This window comes from Suillus clintonianus (assembly GCF_016758775.1).
Source record: "Suillus clintonianus strain FC179 chromosome Unknown DEU56scaffold_5, whole genome shotgun sequence".
Classification (NCBI taxonomy): Eukaryota; Fungi; Basidiomycota; class Agaricomycetes; order Boletales; family Suillaceae; genus Suillus; species Suillus clintonianus.
Window position 1 is genome coordinate 782,382 of NW_024539229.1, and position 21,324 is coordinate 803,705.

The 21,324-nt window shown below is 49.1% G+C and overlaps 9 protein-coding genes across 9 annotated transcripts; 3 read left to right on the forward strand and 6 right to left on the reverse strand.

The window, feature by feature from the left end:
* Nucleotides 1-1,990, reverse strand: DEU56DRAFT_907536 (MFS general substrate transporter; the record flags this gene model as incomplete). Its single annotated transcript, XM_041356917.1, has 9 exons — nucleotides 1-69; nucleotides 130-172; nucleotides 226-307; nucleotides 365-448; nucleotides 499-760; nucleotides 809-1,221; nucleotides 1,273-1,313; nucleotides 1,366-1,609; nucleotides 1,654-1,990. The coding sequence occupies 9 exons, from the start codon at nucleotides 1,988-1,990 to the stop codon at nucleotides 1-3; spliced, it is 1,575 nt and encodes a 524-aa protein (XP_041214175.1).
* Nucleotides 1,991-2,775: 785 nt separating this feature from the next.
* Nucleotides 2,776-5,664, reverse strand: DEU56DRAFT_436853 (nucleoside phosphatase family-domain-containing protein). Its single transcript, XM_041346221.1, has 2 exons — nucleotides 5,039-5,664; nucleotides 2,776-4,991 (listed from the first exon to the last, which is right to left on the reverse strand). The coding sequence occupies exons 1-2, from the start codon at nucleotides 5,250-5,252 to the stop codon at nucleotides 2,965-2,967; spliced, it is 2,241 nt and encodes a 746-aa protein (XP_041214176.1). The 5' UTR covers nucleotides 5,253-5,664; the 3' UTR covers nucleotides 2,776-2,964.
* A 1-nt stretch (nucleotide 5,665) lies between these two features.
* Nucleotides 5,666-8,124, reverse strand: DEU56DRAFT_952149 (uncharacterized protein; the record flags this gene model as incomplete). The annotated part of the gene is made up of 4 exons (XM_041359160.1): nucleotides 5,666-6,110; nucleotides 6,168-6,248; nucleotides 6,789-8,054; nucleotides 8,110-8,124. Coding segments are annotated over 4 exons (1,653 nt in total), but the record flags the coding sequence as incomplete, so codon positions are not given.
* Nucleotides 8,125-9,640: 1,516 nt separating this feature from the next.
* Nucleotides 9,641-10,388, reverse strand: DEU56DRAFT_907539 (cyclophilin-like domain-containing protein; the record flags this gene model as incomplete). The annotated part of the gene is made up of 6 exons (XM_041356918.1): nucleotides 9,641-9,683; nucleotides 9,733-9,862; nucleotides 9,920-9,999; nucleotides 10,053-10,123; nucleotides 10,181-10,252; nucleotides 10,317-10,388. 6 exons carry the CDS (start codon nucleotides 10,386-10,388, stop codon nucleotides 9,641-9,643), a joined length of 468 nt encoding a protein of 155 aa, XP_041214178.1.
* Nucleotides 10,389-12,951: 2,563 nt separating this feature from the next.
* On the forward strand, nucleotides 12,952-13,674 carry DEU56DRAFT_772845 (uncharacterized protein). The gene is made up of 3 exons (XM_041351537.1): nucleotides 12,952-13,183; nucleotides 13,214-13,469; nucleotides 13,506-13,674. Exons 1-3 carry the CDS (start codon nucleotides 13,166-13,168, stop codon nucleotides 13,619-13,621), a joined length of 390 nt encoding a protein of 129 aa, XP_041214179.1. The 5' UTR covers nucleotides 12,952-13,165; the 3' UTR covers nucleotides 13,622-13,674.
* Nucleotides 13,593-14,458, forward strand: DEU56DRAFT_772848 (uncharacterized protein). The gene is made up of 3 exons (XM_041351538.1): nucleotides 13,593-13,773; nucleotides 13,824-13,943; nucleotides 14,022-14,458. The coding sequence occupies exons 1-3, from the start codon at nucleotides 13,623-13,625 to the stop codon at nucleotides 14,204-14,206; spliced, it is 456 nt and encodes a 151-aa protein (XP_041214180.1). The 5' UTR covers nucleotides 13,593-13,622; the 3' UTR covers nucleotides 14,207-14,458.
* Nucleotides 14,459-14,755: 297 nt separating this feature from the next.
* On the reverse strand, nucleotides 14,756-16,495 carry DEU56DRAFT_772851 (uncharacterized protein). Its single transcript, XM_041351539.1, has 5 exons — nucleotides 16,286-16,495; nucleotides 16,144-16,236; nucleotides 15,965-16,078; nucleotides 15,368-15,898; nucleotides 14,756-15,310 (listed from the first exon to the last, which is right to left on the reverse strand). Exons 1-5 carry the CDS (start codon nucleotides 16,439-16,441, stop codon nucleotides 14,930-14,932), a joined length of 1,275 nt encoding a protein of 424 aa, XP_041214181.1. The 5' UTR covers nucleotides 16,442-16,495; the 3' UTR covers nucleotides 14,756-14,929.
* Nucleotides 16,496-17,601: 1,106 nt separating this feature from the next.
* Nucleotides 17,602-19,627, reverse strand: DEU56DRAFT_952157 (uncharacterized protein; the record flags this gene model as incomplete). Its single annotated transcript, XM_041359161.1, has 8 exons — nucleotides 19,218-19,627; nucleotides 18,857-19,168; nucleotides 18,426-18,622; nucleotides 18,314-18,383; nucleotides 18,051-18,152; nucleotides 17,812-17,873; nucleotides 17,746-17,772; nucleotides 17,602-17,675 (listed from the first exon to the last, which is right to left on the reverse strand). The coding sequence occupies exons 1-8, from the start codon at nucleotides 19,373-19,375 to the stop codon at nucleotides 17,602-17,604; spliced, it is 1,002 nt and encodes a 333-aa protein (XP_041214182.1). The 5' UTR covers nucleotides 19,376-19,627.
* Nucleotides 19,628-20,334: 707 nt separating this feature from the next.
* On the forward strand, nucleotides 20,335-21,160 carry DEU56DRAFT_772875 (uncharacterized protein). Its single transcript, XM_041351540.1, has one exon. It carries the CDS (start codon nucleotides 20,546-20,548, stop codon nucleotides 20,828-20,830), a length of 285 nt encoding a protein of 94 aa, XP_041214183.1. The 5' UTR covers nucleotides 20,335-20,545; the 3' UTR covers nucleotides 20,831-21,160.
* Nucleotides 21,161-21,324: the final 164 nt, after the last annotated feature.

The following is a 21,324-nucleotide window of genomic DNA, read 5'->3' on the forward strand; positions in this document are numbered from 1 at the left end:
TTATGGCTTCTGATAACGGTCGGAGTCTCTGATGAGGAAGAGTAGCGACGCAGCTGCGATCACGATCACCTGCGATAAACACGTTAAGCGGATATACATTGTGTATAATGATCTGCAATGAAAGCTTACCGCATGGATATGGAACACCAACATCGGCTGAGTCGAGATCGTGCTGAATTAAAGAAATTAAGGAGACAGGGTGGGATGAAAACGCAATCGACTCACGCAGTAAATATGCTGCCCATGACAAGAGGAGAGAGGAAGGCTCCGATGCTTGATATCATTTCGATAGCAGCTAGTACCTCTCCTATCCAACGTGGCTCGTGAGTTGTCAATCGGATGTTGGCACTTTCAAAATACGTACCTTGTTTTAAGGGGTCGACCGATGACGCCACGAGACTTCGAATGATGGGAGTATGTCCTGCACTGAACCCAGCGACGGTCACCGCTTCACATAACATCAATACAGGCATCGCCGCTTTTAACATCGCCTCGTACCTATGAGATGTAAAGTACGAGTCGACGTTGCAGCCGCCATCGAATAGGCAACGGCACAGATGACCCAGGAGACGAAAGCGATATGGATATCAAGACGGTCAGTCGGCATCGCTACGACAGTGTCATCGCCAGGGCCCTGTTGGTCTTCGAGGAGAACAACCTTTCTGGCGTAAATGGGCCGCAATATGCGAATCAGCGAGGGCACCATGTACGTAAGAGTGAACGCAGCGCTGAAGCTCAGTGTCGTTAACACAGTTCCGGTCTACATTATGGATGAGTATGGGGTTCTAGTGATTGAGGTCCAACCTACCTGAGCAGGGTTGTAGCCGTACTTTGTTGTGTACAACAATATCAGGGCTGGCGCCGTATATGAGTTCGCAATCATCGTGATGATGATATGAATTGCGCAATACACAACTCGCCAGTTCTGTCTGCCATCCGCGTTGCGGGTAGGTGCCAGCTGTTTCAAAGGTTCGAACGCAATGGCTATCGCAGATGTGAAGCGGTTCAATAAATTTCGACGAACGCTTGGTTCTACATTCTGCTGAGCGAGGCGCTGGCGACGCAGTTCATCGCGTTTCTCTTCTGGAAATGATTCGGGGAGGAAAGCCAAGATATACACAAATACTGCCCCGAGGGTGGAGATAGAGATGTAAAACACGATCAGCGGGTCATTGGTCTTGGTGGTGAGAAGTCCACCAAGAGCAAAGGAGGCCGTTTGGCCTGGACATGTAGATTAATGGGGATTGTGTCAATACAGAAGATGGCGCTTACCTAGCGTAGCCCAACCATTAATGGCGCTCAAAATGGGTGTTCTTGAGTATTCGGTCAGTCCAAAGAGAAGTGAATACCACGGTAGCACATTACCTGTCCTCAGGACTGGAGATATCAACGGCGTAGACGTTCACAATGAACGTCGTAGTCATTATACCACTGAACGTTTGCACGAAGAGGGAGGCGATCATAAGGCTTGCTTCTAGCCATCCAGGCAGGTACTGGGAGCAGACCATAAGAGAATACCCCAGAAAGCTAATGGCAACTGTGCCAAGGATAACCGGTTTTCTCCCGATTCTGGAGCTAATATAGCTAATCGCACTGCATGCGATCATGGCTGTTGGACGTTAGATTAGGCAGAAAAATCAGTAGTATCCGTACCTCCAAGCCCATCGAAAATCATAACAGCTGAAATGACTGCAGCGTATGTTTTCTCCACCTCTGGAACTGCGCATAGTTCTTTAGATATCTCCCCATCTGACGGTAAGTTGCCATTTGACGCAAGCCACAGCCGACAAATGACCGATTGGATAACCCCCAATAATGTCGTCGTAGGAAGCGTCGAAGTAAGTCGTGTCGCGACAGCCAGCGGAATTAGAAGCGTCAATGGGGAAAATTGGCGTCTACTGTATGGTTCTATTGCATCCTGCCGTTCTGGAAGGAGCGGGGCACGCTCAGAGGACAGCTTGGTCGGCGGTACGTCCTGAATTTCTGCCATGGAAGTTCAGATCAATCAGCCTGGGGTTATCTTCGGAGTGGGACAGGGTCACAGGGATAAGTGACTGAGCCAGACAACCTTATCATTAGTTACGCTAAACAACGTAACACGCAAGAAACGCACCCAGTTCCGCAGCCCAGACTCCAACCGGAACCAGCACATTGGGGGACTAATAATAAATATGGCTTTGCTTCGTGTGAGATTAGACGGCAAGGAAGAGTTATTCCCACCTATGTAGTCAAAACCGCAAATCTGATCGAGACGCATGGTCACGCTTGGGCGACTTCTCTGCCTCGCTGTCATATATCGACCTATCACGTCGAAACACTTGTCGTGTTTTAAAGCCAGTTCGGCAGTCTAGGTATCCTAGTTGCGCTTTCATGTCCGACCCGGAGCTTCATGCTACTCTGGACGCCATTATGGGCCAGGAAGTTGGGCTCACCAGGTCATTTCGGACTGGATTTCTGGGAATTGGGAAAGGTCAAGGAACAATTGACTTTTTTGCTAGTTGATAGAAGATCAGTGTGTCATTTATCGATGTAACTCACTTCTGAGGCACAAAGAATTTCATGTGAGCTCGATACTATATGCATTTGGTTGTTGAGACTGAAAATGTGTTGAACGAGACCAAGAGTCATTGGTATATGGAGTTACGAGTATAATGATCCCCAGGTACCACGGTGCCTGCGTGGCCTCGCTGAATCCTAGTACGTACTAGTTACGTACAGTACTGACCTGGACGCATGGAATCCGGATTTCCCTCTGAACAGGTCATGGGGAATTGGTAAAACTCAAAAATTAGAGTTCCGCGACAGTAAGTTGCAAGAAAGCCTAGTTAGTACATCGTTTTCAAGCACTAAAGTACGAAAAGTATAAGTTATGCTACCAACATCACAGCAAGCAATGAGATACCCCCGGTCCTGTCGACAACGATAATGCCCAGTGGTCCAATTCTGAGCCCGTTCAACCAACGTTCATTCGTCAGGTAGTAACTGTAATACACTGTTTGCACGAGAAAGAGTCTGCCTTGGAAATAGTGTCAAGTTCATATGCGACGAGTTTCGCGAACGTGGATTGATGGAAGAAATCGAAGATCGGCTGCTCGTCATTATCGTGTCGTCAGGAGCGGTGGCAGCTATGGGTGACGAAGCGCGAGAGTGAGAATGTGATGTAGATGTAGTGAACCCGTCTGAAGCGTTGTGATAAGGAGGAGGTGAGAGTGTTACGGCTTGAGTATGTCGAAGTAATGGAGGATGAAGTGAGGTGGAGATGGGAGTCAAACGCGGACGTGATGGTGGTGTTGAGGAGGACACAATACGGCGCAGGGGTCGTAACAGAGACGGGGGGAGAAAAGAGGAATTCGAAGGCGACGGAGGATGTGAGGTCGCAATTCCTTCCTCCATCGCGTAGGTTCCATGCAATTCACGTTTAAATGAGCCACGTAAGATGCGCCTCCGGGCAACGCGTAATGGATGTCGTAGACGGAAGATGATGTAGCTCACCACAATTAGGACGATGCCGTAGAAGAGCACGGTGATGAACGAAAATCCCAAAGACTCGCGGGTCAAAGATGCTGGCAGGTGTGGGGAGACGTGGTCTTCTAATAACAGGTCGATATCCCAGAACGGTCGAATGGGTTTGATAGGAGGGTTGGGTGTGCTAGCAGGAATATCGTCTATGGGATCAGCAAGCGGCCTGCTACTGCTTGAAGATGGTTTGATTTCCTTGCTAGCTTCTAACACCATTTTACCCAGTGTCCAGCTAATGGCGATGTCTCCCACAGAGTCGACAGATTGAAACACAGGTCTTCCCAAACCCTTCGCTTCAGCTTGGTGTGCCACTGCTTCACCAATCGTGGTGGAGTTTCCTTCTGGGTCTACTATCCGTGGAATCCCAATCCCTTCATGTAGCACGTTGGCTATCCAAGCGGCCTTGAAGCACTGCATCTGCAATCTCGAAAGCTCCACATTCTTGCCCCACTTCCCGACCTCCATAACCTCTCCATTTTCCATAACTTCCCCATCACCGCCTCGCATACCCTGCGCCCTCAACAGATCGTGTTGGCGAACTATACCACTCCATTCCCTCCCGCAAAACTTTGTCGCAGCGCGCTCGTACTGCACGTAATCATACGGGCCGCCGAGCCCGAAGACATGTTCGGATGAATACCAGTATTCGGAAACACCAATAAAGTGGGAGGAAGCAAAGTTGATCGCAGGAACATGGACTCCATCAAAAAGGCATGGAGCAGTATTGCAAGGCGCGTTTTTGTTGAGGAGGGAAGCAGTACGATCCAGACATTGAGTGAAAGAACCTGTCCCAGCGAGCCGATGTGTTGAATGTGACCCATCAATTTGAGGAAGGATCTCGGAAAGTGTCAGATCTTTTGGGAGGCACGGGTCAGGTATGGATGGCGATTCCAAGGTCTCGAGCGAAGTCTCTTTGAAATCCTCGACGGCCTTGGCAACATATCGCTCTCGTGCCTGATTGGTACCGTAGCCCAACCACGTAGTGACAAATACCGAGTGGTTGACTTCGTCTCCGCCAAGTAGTCGTAAGCGGACATCAACCAAGTTCTCCTTATCTCCCGATAGCGTATCAGATGGCTCAAAGGCTATCTGGGTCGAAGCGCCTCCCATGTCCAGAAAGCCATAGGTCGTCTTCTTATCCTTTCCGTAAAACCCATCCATGAGATAGTTCACTGCTATCCATCCATACAAGCCTTCCTCCTCGCCAGTGATAATTCGTACACTAGACCCACACGGACCGTCCTTCGATTCGTCGTCTATCCGGAAGCTCGAGGCGCTTTTGAGATACTTACATGTGGCAGTGAGCACGCGCGCTTGCTGCACCGGTGTCAAAAGGCGCATACCAGCGGTAGCGAGGAGGAAAAGGGGAGTTTCGGATTCGAGGGAAGGAGGTATCTGAGAACGTGCATGTTTAAGTAGAGGTGCAAGGTATTCAGATACGCCCTCCGGGTTATCTGCGAATGTAGAAAGACCTATATGACAGAATTAGACATGAGCAGAATCTCAGACATGTACATACCCGGTTCAACCTTCATTATCCAACCATCTCCTTCCTGGACACCCTTCTCTACCTTGGGCAATTTATCCCGTACATCATCTCCCTGCTCGCTAAGCACGACATCGGGGTCCTCCCAGCTGTATATCTGAAGCCTTGAACCCGACGAGCCAGCGTCAATAACTATCCCGAAGCGGCGCGCAGCAAGCCAAGAACTAGAGGATGTCGGAGGTGGCATAGACCAGGGCCCAGCGGTAAAGAAATTAATGCTCCAACTTCACAAGAACGTACAGGACCGTAGTACAACAGCAAGGATTAGAATATGTGGAAGTGTATGCAAATGACGAGGTACGGATTTGACCTCGGCGGCCAGCCACCGAGGAACCCAGGCCCTTCCCGAAATAACGTTCGAAACATGTACACGTATGATCAATCTGACCAACTTCGCGAACTGATAACGGAATTCGAGTCGGGCAGAAATCTTTCATGCGGATCGCACGCGTGAGTGACCCGCAGTTTCTGGTAGTTCTTCCATCGGTTGCGCTTTATGCCAGTTTGTATGAGGCGTACGTAGTACTAGTATAGCCTGAAGTTACTTGCATATGTATACGGAAAAAGTTTCAATGTCAACACCGATTACTGTACCTTTCCAGTTCCTGCCTTGACTAATATGCACATGCTGACCTCAGGAAAGCCAAGGTGTCCTTCAATCAAAAAAATAGCTCCTGTATCAACACCGAATACTATGTCGAAACTAGATCCATACGTTCCAAATGAGCCCAACCAAGATGTTCCTTGAAGTTCCTCATCGCAGTGTAGTAGCTTTGCGAGGCCGCGATCGTGTCCCACCCCTTACCTCACCGCCTTTATCCTTCTCTTTACCCTTGGACTTCAGATCCACGCTCCACAGCCGTGCCTGTGCCTCCCTCAGGCGGAGCAAATCAAATACCCAATCTGTCTCCTGCGCCTTTGCTGCACCGTGCTCATGCAGCCTTTCTTCCTCTGCGTGAGAGAGGAGAGCAGCTGAAGTGCGCGCACCCGATCGCCATAGGAGTAGCTGCTGGATTGCCTCAGGGAGAAGAATGTTCACGCAATACTGTGGGCGAAGGGTAGTTATAATCGGTGAAAATAGTTATCACAGCATAATACGCACATCAAGTTTATCAAGGGTCGATAATGATTCGTATTCCTGTGAGCCTACTGGCCGCTGTCGATCCTGTGCAGGCATAGGGCCCTCAACCTGTGAAATGATGAATCACCACGGGCGGCGGGGGCGATATACCTAGCCTACCTCACCAGCGTGCGGCAAGTCAGAGTTACCACTAGAATCCAGCTGCAATCAAAAGTAAACATCTGGTTTTCGAAACTTAGGAGACTGAGATAGATCCTACCTTCTCTGGAATGTCCTCCTCGGGCGTATAAGGTTGATCATGCAATGGTGCAGAAGGCGGGTCATCCCCCTTCGGCTCTGAAGAATCATCAACCTGTGAAAAAGACGTCATCAACAACAACGAAAATACGCAAAAGGTAAATATAAAGAGCCAACCTGGTGAGGCTTGTCGGCTGTTGTTGCATCGTCATCAATCCGAATGCCAGTGTCGCTGGGAGGTACGGGCTGAGGCAGCACATCGTGGCTCGCGCTATCGGAACTTGCAGATATAGTGTCTGTCAGCTTTTCAAGTGACATTACGCCGGGGCCATCGGCCTGGTTGCCAATGTCACTGGGAGGGATGGGCTGAGATACGTCATGGTGGCCCGCGATGTCGGGAGTTACAGGTGTCTCGTCTACTATTCCGGCATCGGGCTTGTCAACTAGCATTGTATCGGTGTCATCGACCTGATTGACAATGTCACTGGGGGGTGGAGGTATGGGCTGAGATATGTCGTGGGCCGTGCTGCCGGAAGTTGCAGTAATATCGCTTCCGACGCCAGCGTCTGCCAACCCATCACCATTGCCTGCCAAAGCAGTCGGGCAGGGCGCGCTATCTTTCTCCGGGGGTGGCGCCGCCTCTACTTCAGACTCAATTGCTACATTGGCTCTACGGGCATACCCTTCTCCAAGTGCCCACCGTGCAATCAGCCTTTGTGACTGCTTTACCTCGTTCGCGTCCAAACCTCCTCTAATCGCCGCCCGCTTCATTAAAGCGGATCTAGCCGCACCCCCCCGCATGAAAGCCTCGTGGCTCTTGATTGCCGGGGTGTACTTCCCTTGTATGATAGCATTCAGCACAGGCTTCACGTATGCCAGTTGTGCATGTATCGACAAGTCAGCGAAAGCATCTGCACCAGGAGGTGGATCAGTCAACTGTGGGCTGGGGCTCAGCTTCCTGTCTTCCGGTTCATCTTCCGAGTCCGGTGCCTCATTGTCCTGGACGGCGCTTTCGAACTCGCCCATGTCACACATAACAAAGCCTTCTTCCTCAGAGGTCCAGAATTTATCTCGGGTGAGGTTGTACTCCTCTTCGTCCAGAAACTTGGCCCGATAGCGCTCCTTCCCGCCTGGCTTGGTTGGCGGAACATATGCCATAAGCTGCGCGGGCCAGTACTTGTTACTTCTTGATCGTAGTGCCTGTGCCAGAACAAGTTCGCCTGGTATTTGGAGCATGGGGTCCGGAGGTGGAGGAGACCAGGCGCGCTCTGTGGGGGCCTCGAGCTCAACATGAGGTGTGGCCTTAGCCTTCTTGATTGAACGCAGGCCGTCTACCTCCTCTTCTTCTGAGGAAAACGTTTCGCCAGTGTATGCAGAAATCATCTCGGGCATGCCATCACGCTTGAGTTCATCCGCGTCCTCCATAGCTTTCACTGCTGCCTCCCATCTTTCGCCAATGTCCGTCTTGGTTTTCTTACGAGGGGAGGGATTCGAGGATTCAGATGTGGTGAGAGATGAGACTTGAAAGGTTGCTCGTGAGAAACGCTTTTCGCCAGATCCATTATGAATAGGCTGGATGTTATATGCGGAGGGAGACGAAATTGTCGAAGGTTCTCGAGATAATGCCAAGTCGCCAAAGAGAGTTATGCGAAGCGGTTGCTTTTGTACGACCTAACCATTTGCCTGTGTGAATTGAGATATTTTCGGCATGTAAGGTAGTGCTCACCCTGGCAGGCCACCACATGCGTTCTTCTAGAACCTCGACGTCATCGTCATGATGCGGGACTGAGGTGGTAATGACTCCCAAATCGTTCACCAGCACCCAGACTAAAGTATCAACGTCACCGAAGCCATGCCCAGTACCCGGGGTACCCCGGTCAGATAATTTTGCCTTGCCTGCCTTCCTTTTCTTTGGGGAAGTTTGACTCCGGGGCTGTGAGAAGCTGGAACTTGATACTCCAAGAGAACGCAAAGAGCCACCCCTAGCCCTACTGAGCTTCTGCGGTGGCGGGGTGGAAAAACTTATTGTGGAAGGTGGGGGAAGATCCCTGGTCGAGATAAACGGACTTGTCGGGACGCTCGAAAATGGTGAGGGAGACAGGGTTGTGAGAGTGCTTACAGTGCCTTCCATATCCGAAAGAGAAGCTGAGGCCTTGCGTTTCTTCGAACGCGCGAATGGCTGGGAATGTGAGGGTGTTACAGGCTTGGGTTTAGGCTTGGGTTTTGGTTTGGGCTGGCGCTTGGAGGATGGTGACGGGCTGTCTGTCTGCTTTAGTGGTGAAGCGCGGAATTTGCCCTTGGCGTTATAGCGGTATTTCACATTAGGCTGCCTGCGCGACGCAGGCTCCCCAAATGAGTCTGAGGGCTCGGGCTCGTCGTCGGAGCGGCCTGGCGAATCTAGCTGGTCTGCAAATACAGCGGAAGCCCTCCTTGCAGCTCTTCGAGTAGGAAGGACGCGCCCAGATAGCAGCGGGGAAGTACTAGTAGTTGCCATATGGTCAGGGAGACCAGTGGAGTCAAAAGGACTGCGGACTGTCGGGATTCAGTCGAACAACTGAACAATAAAATGCACCTACAGCTGATATTCGCCCTTCTGATTCTATGGCAGGTGCAGTACCCTTGAAATGACTATTAGGGCCTCAGCCAACTCTGTCAGCCTTTCTTGCACTTTTGATGGACCCATAGCTGGGCGCGTTCTGTCACGTAGGTTCTACCCATGTCACATCACGCAATGCTTCCTCCTATCGTTCGCGCACGTCATGAATAATATATCGTATCAGCCGAATTCAATACAATTGACTAGGTAGTGACTAACTCTGCCTCTTTCCACCGTCTTCTCCTTATCGATCTCAGTTTATCGATGTGACTCAATTGTATTGACCTTCGATAAAGGCTCCCCACTCAGGATCCAACACGCGTGTGCCCTCACGCGCATTGAAACTGGACGGCGTTATCACTTTTAATATGATGACACTTCTGTGTCATTCTGGTGTTTACTAGACAGAAGAACATGGCGTGGCAATGGCAGAACCCTGGTCGGTTCAAGTTGACAGCGGTGATGTTATATATTTGACACGAGGATATCAGTTGAATGCTCACTTCCAGCTTAAATTCCGAACTTTGAACATTCTACGTAAGAAGTTCTATAGAACCTGCAAGAAGACATCCTCAGTGTCCAACACAAGACACCTACGTCGTACAAAATGCGCAGACTTCCAGCATGCCGCTCGAAGGCAAACGTTAGAATACATGGTAAATCACATCGTCCGAGCCTTGTGTATCTTCACATCTTCTCTTGGCCTGACAAGCAGTTAAGCATCTTTGAAAATTTTGCAACACGACGACTTACCGATCCTGAGCATCAATTGCAACAGCACCTAATCTTTGCACAACGCGCATGCCTGAGCTCACCCGGCCGAAGATGGTGTGTTTGCCGTCCAGGTAAGGTGTAGGCGCCAACGAAATGAAGAATTGAGATCCTAGAAGCGAGCCGTTATATCACAATCGGAGTATAACATCAAAAGCGGCAATCTAACCATTCGTATTGGGCCCCGAGTTCGCCATGGCGAGAATTCCTGCGCCCGTAAAGCGTAGCTCTGGGTGTATCTCATCCTCGCTGTACACATGTCATAAGTTCACGTTTGGAAGGAAGCCTTACGATGGACGCACAATTTCTGACCGTAAATGCTCGTTCCACCTCTACCAGTTCCGGTTGGGTCACCACCTTGAATCATGAAATCCTGCAAGTACAATCGATCATGAATGTAAACGCTTCCCACAAAAAAAGCTCAACTGACAGCGATAATTCGATGAAACACGACGCCGTTGTAGTAGCCGCGTTTCGCAAGCTCAGCAAAGTTCTGACATGTCTAAAATGAAACGTCTTGATCAGTTCAGTCAGAGTAGAGGCGCAAAACAACAGAAGAAACTCACCCGAGGGGCATGGTTCCAGTACAATTCGAGCTGAATGTCCCCAAGACTGGTTTCGAGAACAACTGAATCCATGATGGTACTTGTGAAAAATAAGGATAGTAGTAGCAAACAAAGGCAATCAAATGACACTATCAGTGTATCACCTTACACCTTGGGCCTATACTTCGATTCGGATAATAAAATTGCATTGCTAGAGCAGCATGATGCACCAGAGACTTCAAGAACTAAAATCTTAGGAAAAAGAGCAATAAATATTGAGACCCGTAGGTCTACCACTCCGGGAAAGCGTGTCATCCTTGTGCAGGGGCCATGCTAATCTTCTCTGTATCGTTCCAATTTTTCGTATGTCACCCCGAAGGGGACAGCACGAAGTAGATGTGCAAAGTAAAGCTCAGGACACTTTTGTTTTGGATTTGGATGACGGGTTTTGCACCATATCGGGTAAACAAGAAACTGTTTTCCAAATGAGGATTCACCCCTCTAGGCTGCCGCATTAGCACAAATCACCCTTTGAAAGCGACATGACACCATAGGGACGAAGTAAGGTATAGGCTCATCATTTCACAAGGCCGTAGAGATAGTGGTATCTGAACTTCAATGAATGCTACATACGATGACAGGTGTCTATCGGAAGCAACATGAGTATCATCAAATACATGCAGTAGTTAGTACTCTATTCCGACGAAAACGTTGTGAAGGGAATGGCCACTTGGCGGGTACGGGGAGCAGTACCTGTTTGTCAACTGTGTGAAAGACACGGGAAGCACCGTATGAGAACTGCAAAGCAGCTAACGTCTGGAACATATTCAACGTCCAGTGGGGAAGGGGGTTTGTTCGTTGCAGCAGAAGCACCGGTACTTCCAGTCTGCAAGGTTGCTGGGGTAGTTCCGTCGGTCACATTGGATGTGCCCAATGGGGGTGCGCTCCTGCTTGAAGCACCAGCATTCGCTACACCAGTGTTGGAAGTGTGGGGTGGTTGGGGAGGGGGACGTGGTCGCTGTACCACATGCCGTTTCCCGCTGATGGCATTAGCGGTGCGCTGCGGGGATGTCATGAAAACGGGATCATGGATTGCCACAGTTCGGGAAACTTACGTATTTCCCTCGAGTTGCGAAGACATCCGCAGTGGGGATCCTGCTGGGGAGGGGAGTATCACCCTGAGGAGCGGAGGAGCGAGAAAAGAGACGGTTCATGATGTTTTTCATTCGTGAGCCTTCGGCATGGCGCGTGGTTGTAGTAGTGCAGTTGTTGCGTCCAAGTGGGGAATGCGTATCAAGCTGGAGACGGATTTTGAGACGTACATTGAGACTACCGTACCATATGGACTTACATCATCGAAGAACCTAGGGGGGATCCTAGTGCGTTGTGGGCGAGGCTTTTGGCCTGGGATGGTCTTCTGCAAGACTGAAGTTAGGCATAGTACATAACGAGGAGAAAGGGAGCGTACTTGAAGAATTTTCTGTGCAGATTGTATAACAGGTCAGCATGAAACAAGACATATTGAGGAGATTATTTGCTCGCCTGCTCTGATTCACTCTGAGGAACTGTCCATGTGCGAATGAGATCGTCGTCACAGCCGGTCGCGATGAGCTGGCCATCCTCGGAAAAGGCTACACACGAGACGACCGCAGGGTGCTCGAGTGGTTCGCCGATGGGGTCGAATGTGGTCAGGTCAAAGAACCGCGTTGTTTTGTCATCGGATGTGGTGGCGAATTTGGTGCCATTGGGAGCAATGGCTAGTGAGAGAAAGTTTTCGGTGTGCGCCTCAAACTGTTTGATGATGTCTCCAGTGGCAGCATCTGATATTCGGATGTCTTTGTGATTTCCACTGACGAGACGGAGACCATCTGGAGTGAATGCAACTTCGATTGCCCGCTGTTCTATTTTCAGTAGTTCTTCTCCATTTTCTGAATTCCAAACGATGATGTGTTCTTCCGTGCCCGCTGCTAGTTTGCTTCCATCGGGGGAGTATGCCACCGAGTATGCTACATTGCCCACTCGGAGTGGCCCGAGGACCATTTTGCCCGTCTTCCTATTCCACGCGCATACTGTTTTGTCCCATGACGCACTTGCAAATGTTTCGTTGTCCGGTGCAAATACGACGCCCCGAACAGAATCCTCATGCCCCTTGAACGAGACTGGCACTCTCTTAAGCTTGTTTGTCTCAACTTCCCAGACCAGGATGCTTCCGTCCCACGCTCCACTCACAATCCAACACCCGTCGGAGGATGCTGCAACCGTCCAAACTTCATCATCGTGACCCAACAAGGGCTCCCCCACCTGTTTCCTCGTGTCCAAATCCCACACCCGAAGACTTTTGTCCCAAGAGCAAGTGACGAGGAGACGTGTACCAGGGATGAAAGCTACGCCGCTCACAACTTCTTCATGACCCTTGAGCGTCATTTCGACACGAGGTAGTTCCTTTCGAGTCGAAGATGCTCCATGAGTGGTTGCCGCCATTTGATCTTGTTCAATGAATCAGTCAGCAAGAGCATCGGGGAGGGAGTCACCTACATGCGCTATGGTGAGTGGTTGCTAAGTTGCATCTTCGACAGCATACTATTGCTGAATCCAAATGCCGGCCTTGCTGTAGACACGTGGTGTCCTGTTTACAGGTTCCACGTTCAGCGCTTCTTTCAACAGTTCTCTGTAGTAGGCGCCGTGGGCCGTGGCCACTTACTGTGCTTCGACATGTCGTGGCTGATACAATCTCTCGGCCACATCACTCGATAGAGATATCTTATCCCATTGACATTTTTACCAATAGGTGACCAAGTGATTTTTTTCTGCGCACGCAGATGCTTCAGTGTTTCTCTGCGCCAGGCCTTCTCGAACTCAAACGCTCTCAAATGTATGCCATCGAGAGTGTTTTGGAGAAGCCCATTAATCCGATCTAGGGCCCTCCTGGTACTGGAAAGACAGTAACTTCCACTTCTATCGTCTATCATCTCGCCAACATGAATCTCGGTCGAGAGTTCGTCTGCGCGCCGTCGAACATGGCTGTCGACCTTGCGTTGTTATCCCCGACAGTTACATATTCACCTAAGTCTGTTGTGAAGCTTTTGGATATGACTGATGTCTTGCAGGCTCTTAAGGAAACTTTGCGGGAGGCATTAATCAGGAAGCCGTGTGTATACATAGAAGAGCTAACGTGTCCTATCATGCTAACCGATATGTGATCATCATCAGCTTCGCTCACCTATCCCTCCGCCTGGTGCCAACACAATGGTCAATGCCGACAGTGCTCACACACCAGTGGAACTAATTACGGTGCCTGCACTTGGTCCGGAATGGTAATTATCTGAGATGACAGCCCTGACTAAGTCGGGTCGACAAGACATCAAGAGTGAGAAGCGGCAGGAGAAGTGGAAACCTAGCATCGCGGGCAGATGGGTTTGTGCGGAAAGTGGTTCACGAAAAAGTTCCTGGCCTTCTTCCTGTTTGAGTAGTGCGCCATGTAAGTCACACTCGTCCTCCCGAGCAAAAATATATTGAAAGCTTCTGTAGCATTGGCACTATACTCGCAATCACTATCCCTCGAGCACTTGGTCTGTCATTCAACAGCTTCACGTCTCTGTTTGCCGCCGCTGGGAACTACAACGCCTCAATTGCCACTGAATTCACTCGGTACTCAGCCAATGTCTCCTTTCTAGCATACAGAGTTATCTAATATTATTCCACTTACGTTCAACTACATCTCTGCAGAAGTTCGGGATTCAATCGCGAATCTACAAGTCGGCACGATTTACTTTGGAAAAGATACCCTCCCCGCCAAGTCATTGGAAGATCCAGGTCCCGCTCAACTTGTATATTGCATTGAACATCTCGGATCCAACGTGGAATATCGGCATTGTGGTCTGCGTGATGCTTTCCGTATACGCAGTGTTTGACTTGCTCATGCTGGGGATGTGAGGTCAGGATATATGTATCACCTTACACCTTAGGCCTATACTTCGATTCAGATAATAAAATTGCATTGCTAGAGCAGCATAATGCACCAGAGACTTCAAGAACCAAGATCTTGGGAAAAAGTGCAATAAATATTGAGACCCGTAGGTCTACCACTCCGGGAAAGCGTGTCATCCTTGTGCAGGGGCCATGCTAATCTTCTCTGTATCGTTCCAATTTTTCGTATGTCACCCCGAAGGGGACAATATGCAGTGGATGCGCAAAGTAGAGCTCAGGACAATTTTGTTTTAGATTTGGATGACGGGTTTTGCACCATATCGGGTAAACAAGAAACTGTTTTCCAAACAGGGATTCACCCCTCTAGGCTGCCATCAGCACAATATTTGACAGAGATATGTCACGCTGGCGTGGTTTCATCTTTTGCGCGTCTCATCGAAGTACGTGAAGGTCGTGCCGATCAAACACTCAAGCCTCAACCTTCGTGCTTAAACATTGAGCATGCAGCATGACTTTTTGACCAATCAGGCTACATATTCATCTGTTTCCCATGTCGCCAGGAAACAAGACAGCATATTCTATGTTCCATGTTTGTTATTACTCTCATATGCTCGTGACAACGCTGTAGCAGAAATAGTACATTTGCAGTCCTAGTATAGGTTGAGCTCAAGAAGTATTCAAATTGAGAAAGTGTTACGGGGTATGTGTCAATTTTGTAGTTCGTCTCTTTCAGGCAACCCAATCCCGGGGTGGGTTTTGGCCCATTCGAGACGTTCATCCAGCCAGATATCTTGGTCGTTAGAAGCCCAAACGTTTACCTGGAAGTACAACATGTCTGTAAGCCGACGGAAAGGACGACCCATGTCACACGCCTCTCTCCACTCCGGGTATCGGGCGGACCCTTCCATTGCTGAAAGAAAAGCAGCACGCAAAACTTTTCTTTCTCCACTGGTTCCACCTTCGAAACTGGACTCTGGGTCATCCGCATCTTGTAGCCATCGTGGGATCACTGCGCACTCCCATAGAGGTGCGATGGTGGCTGCTTCAAAGTCGATAAAGCCAGTGACTCGACCTGTATCGGTATCGATCTATCACACGTACGTTTATATTGGGCACAAAAAGGGCATGGGCGTTCATAGACATACCATGACATTTGATAAACGGAAGTCATCAAACTTTAAGGAGAATGGTCTTCGTGGAGTAGTGATATTGGCAGGTACCAGCGCATCACCAGGGTATACAGAGCACAGCTCAATAGCCTTTCTCATAACACGCTCCCCAAGTTCAAGTCGGCTCTCTGCTACCTGAGTAGGGTCGTATTCGTGAAGTTCAGAGAGAACAACAGAACGGTTATTGGAGATAAAATCAAGTTCTGCCCGTAGATTGCTCGAAAGATATTCAGTTACGGTGGAGAAAGGACCTCTGTTTGAATCGACATCTTGTGAGACGGGCGCATTGGGAATCCGGACAACGCCGTCGAGAGCACGGTAGAACGGTGTGCTGACTATCGGTCCAACAACGAAGTGAGGTGAAAGAGGGCTCAAGTAAAGAGACCCCGCGCTTTCAAACCGAAGAGAACATATCTCCAATAAATAGTGTGCAATTTGCGTCACTACGGTCTTCTTGATCGCCTCGGAGAGATCCCCCCAGTTCTGGCTAGCAGGGGTCCCTTTAACCTTGGGTGCGCCGCGGTGTATGAGTAAAGTATCCTAGACTGAACATGTTATTTTTTGGTAACCCACCTTGTCCAAGATCATGTATTCCGCTCCAACAGGATTCGACGCGTCAGAGTTCCACGCATAGATTCGCGGAACAGGTACATTTGTGAACGCAGCGATCATCTTGCACGTCGCGACCTTTCCGAAAAACGTAGAGTCTTCAATACCAACACAGGTAATACATAATGTATATTTGTAGCTACCTCCGACTCAAGTTTGTCCTTTGGAAACGCAGGAGAGGCTACCCGAACCACAGCATCAAGTGGGGCACCATCTAATCGCAATATATCATATACCTATACAGATAATCAAACAATAATCTGTGGCATGTAATGCCAGACGAACCTTGTGATAACCTCCTTCAGCCAGCTTCTCCAGCTTGCAGCTTGTCAAGAAATAACGATCAACAACTGATCGCAGTTGAGTAAGGCTAAAGGAATCCGGTTCACCCTCCCCGTTGTACGAGAACGTGGACATCCGATCATATGCATCATCGCTCATGCTGTAAGAGAGTAGGAGGAGGAGTCGTGATCAGTGGCGTACTAGTCTATGATGTCAGAAGGTGTGGGAAATTAAGTTAGTGCGGAGAACTATGTACATAACGTGCTGCATTGAATTCTCAAGAATACACAACAGCAGTATTTGACTCGGACAACATGAGGAGCGCCTCAGGCTAGCTACCTCCTTGTGAATCCTTCGGTACGCAAGGTGGAGCATTCAAAACCATGCACAACTTTGTTGCGAGTGCTTCCGAGCCTTTACTGGGAGAGTTGACATGGCACGAGGTGCAATGCAATGTTCGTGTGATGCGATGTTTGTGTGTTTGCGATATATATTATTTCACTTGCGTTGTGCGCTGTGATGCGCAGTGCAATTGTACGTCGTTCGCACAGTTAAGTGGTGTTACACTGGATGATTATCGATTTCAACCGAAAGAAAGATTCAGCATAGTACTATGGTAACTCACATGTACTCACATTTCAACATATCTCACTGGGGCTGAGCGCTGAGCGTCGGTCACAGATATCTTTTGACGTGGACCCAGTGCCATAAGGCACTCAGTGAGCATCTTCACAATTCAGTATCCTCAGGTAGCAACATAACCTGTGCTGGCAGTGGTAAGTAGAGCGGGATTAAGCCGTAATGATTTGTCTGTAGAGATCTTTATTGACGATCTCCTAATGAGCAAGTTTCGTTACAGTTCTTGCTCGCTGTCCAAGTCACTTGCCCACATCCCCGTTCACGGCGCAAACAGATTGACTGTAAAATCATTGGTATAGCTGCCTTGTTTCGCGTCAGAACATGGTAACGAGCCCGTCTGCGGGGACAATGAGCTGTCCGGGAGTAACCAATAATCGGTTTTTTTTCGGGGGGTTGCCACTTTACGAGGGACGGGTTCACTGAACAGTCCACCCCTTCTGACTCGAAATTATGATCTGTACGCAAGTTTTGTCACCCACAAGTAAGTAGTTTGATCGATTTTGAAAGGGCGATCAGCACCGTGACGTCAATCGCGATGCATTCAACGGTCTCTGCTGGTTGTATGAGACGATGAAATATTGCTAGTTGTATATATGGCTCAAAAGATTCACTTCACCAGCATAAAAGGTGCAAAGAACCGGTGTCGTACCAATCACCAATGCACTATTGTAGGTGTTCGCCTATGGCTCGGTCCACGGTTGTTTCAACGATCCGGTTCGTGATCCAGCATTTTCCGAATGGACCTTGCGAACAGCTGCAAGCAGACAATGTTTGTTTCGTTATGTCACGGTGGCAAACCCAAACAAGAAACGCTGTTTACTCACTCCACACCCTGATGCGGAACAACGCAGCTACAGCACGTCCAAAAAGGTTTACAGTCAACAACGCACGTGGCGTCAACGGGGATATGACTAGTGACTTGGACAGCAAGGGCGCATCAGAGAACCAGTGTCTTATAATGGCATTATATCGTCAAATACAGGAAATGATTGAAGAACAAAACAGAACTTATCTGTAGATCGTCGGAAAAAGTGGTGGTCTCTGTGAAATTTCGACGCGAGCTTGACACCAGAAAATTCTCATGAAGCCTCCAGAGACATCGTTTTGCCACGGCGCATCAGGAACGTACAGCAGATGCATATTTCTGGGCTGACACCCTATACTGTCTGTGTATAAAAGCGAAGTGATAACTTTCAGTTCAATAACAAAAAACATCATCCAAAGTCCCATCCTAAAGCAAAACAATGAAGTTCACCTCTTTCACCACTATGTTTATGTCTGCTGCAGCACTGGCGGGCATGGTCATGGCGCAGAACCCTAACGGCGGGCCATGCGCCCATAAGGGTAATTACCTTCAGCATACCGTGTTTTGACGTCAGACTGTGTGCTTACGGGTGCTTGCAGAGAACTATGAGTGCGGACGGCTCGCGGGTTATAACCACGGCTACGCGTTTTTGTTTTACTGTTCGGAAGACATCACTGTCGAGGTCATCCAGTTATGTACCTGTGTGGACTGCTGTACCGTCGTCAATGGAGGTGTAGGCATAGATGGGTTCTTCAGCTGCACATAAGAGGAAAAAGTGAGCCCGCTTCTTGCTTGCTGTGTCCATAACGTCATAGTGATGCATTACAGCTGTCTCCTCAATTGGTGGTACTGGCACTGGGGGAATTGCTTTGGCATCTACCACTGCCCACTTGTACCTGTAGTGTTGAAACTTAACAGTATCAGATTAGACAAATACTTTGTTGCGAAAATGACTCCAAACCCTCGAAAGTGAAGCATCAAGGTCAGACAATGACAGGTCGATCTCAGCTCCCTCGTTGATGTTTCTGCCTCGTTGGCGCTACATATGTGAAGACAATTCCTTACAATCAAAGATGCGAATGCCTACCTTTTGATAAAACAGCCTCGCCATCTTCTCCCATCACAGCCACCCTACTTCTAGATCCACGAAAGCGTGCGGTTGCCTTCTAATCGGCCAAATAAATCCCTTAGACATCCCGCGAACATCGGCCACCAGCAGTTCAGCCGCCGAGTTCAGTTTGTCCAGGACCGCTGACAGTGTCTTGACTGCTGCCCAGGTCCTGCGATACCGAGCAGCAGCTGTCCCAACGGCCTGATCAAATTTTTCGAGCACGGCGGATGCCATAGTATTATCCCTTTGCCCGCAAATGTAGGCGTCCTTGAATTTGTAGATGTGTGTGAAGATGAAGTTGCCGGTGAAGGTCATCGAGAGCTTCATGTGCCTATGCACACCGCAAATCCCACTCGTATCCACAAAGACGCTCGTCACACGAGATCTCAGTTGCCTCCTTCAGCTTTGACGGTAGTTTAACTTTGTATGCCTTCTCCTCGCGAGCTGATTGTGCACCCACCATTTCAGATACAGCCAGGCGGTCAACGGTAGGCATGTAGAGCAATTGGACATTGGACCACTGCTCTATCTTGCACATCAGTGCATTGGCACGCTGTTGCAGCTTCGTCAGCTGCACATCTGTCGGATGACCACTCAGAACGTTATGATCTGCTGCAGGCACGATCTGTAGGTTTTTCCATTAGAAAGCATCAATATTAATTATGTAGCGTTGATCCAGTAGATTCGGGAGTATATATAGGAAATGGCCGCGTTGTTGCCTTGAGATCTAGGTGAGAGCAGGATGACGATGACTGGACAGGCTGAGCATGATATACCCTCTTCTGGGAGAGCCGCGGCGACAGCCATGGGTAAAATTTCTCCGTCTGCACGATCATACCGGCCCGCCCAAGGTCCGCCGACCTCATTTGGACAAGTACTATGAAGGTTTGTCAGCATCAATCGAGCCTTCCAGAGGAGTCGAAGAGGCCCCCGGAAGCTCTGCCAAATGTCTGTCCGCAAAATAGCAGATTTCAGAGCAAAATTTGACCAAATGTCTGTCCTAAGATAGCAGATTTGAGGCTGAGTTTACCTGAGGTCTGTCCTTAGATAGCAGATTTTTGACGGCCGGCCGGCACCTGTCAGGCGCCGTCAATCACAAAATATAGGAAAATGACAGTCAACTGTCAGACAGCAATTGAGACCAACACAGACCAGCGAGGACCAGCGCCTGCCGTATTTTCATTTCCGTGCTTCTCGCAGCCTTCCCGAGCTATCCATGGATGTACCAATACCCCGCAATGCTCAATATCAAGTCCGAAGGATTCGCAACATTGAGCTAGTGTACAGTGATCTACGCAGCCTGATTTCCGGAGGCACAAAAATACCTCGCACGACGATGAATGCTTTTGGTGCAGCCCTTAGCCCCAAGGTGTGTCATATTATAAATGTTGCCCCTCGTTGACTGTTCAACACCAACACTATTTAGAATTGCCGAACCTTGCTACAAAAAATATATCTAGCCTCTTTCCGCTCAAACACGGCTCCTATGTGATTATGCACACTGCTGTACGGTTCTACATTGGCGAAGTGCTTGACTTGTACAGGAAAGGTGCCAACAGTCGTTATGGTTCCATTCAATCCACGACGAGTGTCTCCACATTGTCCTTTCTCTCACTTTGAGTTTACCTTCCACTGGAGACTGCAGTGAGTAAATTCTGCGCCATAATATTTGTTCTAACATGTTCGCTGTTTCAGGCTGCTGCTTCTAATGCCGACGACATGCTCTATGAAGACGAAGATGTGTCGCCCGATGCTGTCCCATCATTTTCCTGTCTTCCCAGCTGCTAGTAGCTACCAGTACGAGACCCATACACATGCTCCTGCAAGCAGCATTCTCTATCACATTGGCAAAGGGGCTCTCAAAGGAACAAACTCACGGGCATTGGAACTGTCCAATGCCAATGCTCGCCACTGGATAACCCTGACCGCACCACAGGTTAAGCAAAAATTGCCTAGACTCAAGATTTCTGGGGGTAGGATCACGAAAGCTTAATTCTACTTAATGCTATATCACAGATACGTATTCAATGGGTGTGCTTGGGATGCATCCGTCGTTACATACCACTCTTGTTCACTGAGATACTATGTGTTCTTCGTCGTGTCACATCTTGCTGCGGTGTCACATATGTCAGACCGTGTGACACGTGACATGTCTGTCCGGAATAGCAGATTTTACACCCGAAAAATAGCAGATTTGAGAGCCAAAATGAGGTCGATGGGCGGACAGACATATGGGGGAGCTTCCGGGGGCCTAGTCGAAGCTGCTGTGTCTCTCACTGAAAAAAAAAATGAATCATTTCGCTCACCTCTCCAATGCGCTTCGGGATTAGAGGACAGACGACACAACAGACAAAGGGTACAGGTATGCCCGGAGGGCCATTGCGAATGACGTAAGAGGAGGCTTTGAGACTTTCAGGCACTTTCCGAACAACAGACTTTGGACAGGCCGGCTATTATCTGTTCGAATTATTGCTGGTACCGGATTTC

Bases quoted from the DNA above. Each gene is read 5' to 3' on its own strand.
- DEU56DRAFT_436853 (XM_041346221.1), bottom strand. From the start codon at position 5,252: ATGCCACCTCCGACATCCTCTAGTTCTTGGCTTGCTGCGCGCCGCTTC. The intron at 4,992-5,038 runs GTATGTACATGT...TCTGTCATATAG, and splicing joins GATAATGAAGGTTGAACCGG to GTCTTTCTACATTCGCAGAT.
- DEU56DRAFT_772875 (XM_041351540.1), top strand. From the start codon at position 20,546: ATGCCGACGACATGCTCTATGAAGACGAAGATGTGTCGCCCGATGCTG.
- DEU56DRAFT_772848 (XM_041351538.1), top strand. From the start codon at position 13,623: ATGACAGCCCTGACTAAGTCGGGTCGACAAGACATCAAGAGTGAGAAG. The intron at 13,774-13,823 runs GTAAGTCACACT...AAGCTTCTGTAG, and splicing joins CTGTTTGAGTAGTGCGCCAT to CATTGGCACTATACTCGCAA. The intron at 13,944-14,021 runs GTACTCAGCCAA...ACATCTCTGCAG, and splicing joins ATTGCCACTGAATTCACTCG to AAGTTCGGGATTCAATCGCG.
- DEU56DRAFT_772845 (XM_041351537.1), top strand. The intron at 13,470-13,505 runs GTCCTATCATGC...GATCATCATCAG, and splicing joins ATACATAGAAGAGCTAACGT to CTTCGCTCACCTATCCCTCC.
- DEU56DRAFT_772851 (XM_041351539.1), bottom strand. From the start codon at position 16,441: ATGAGCGATGATGCATATGATCGGATGTCCACGTTCTCGTACAACGGG. The intron at 15,899-15,964 runs GTGGGTTACCAA...GGCGCACCCAAG, and splicing joins AATACATGATCTTGGACAAG to GTTAAAGGGACCCCTGCTAG. The intron at 15,311-15,367 runs GTATGTCTATGA...TACGTGTGATAG, and splicing joins TCCGTTTATCAAATGTCATG to ATCGATACCGATACAGGTCG.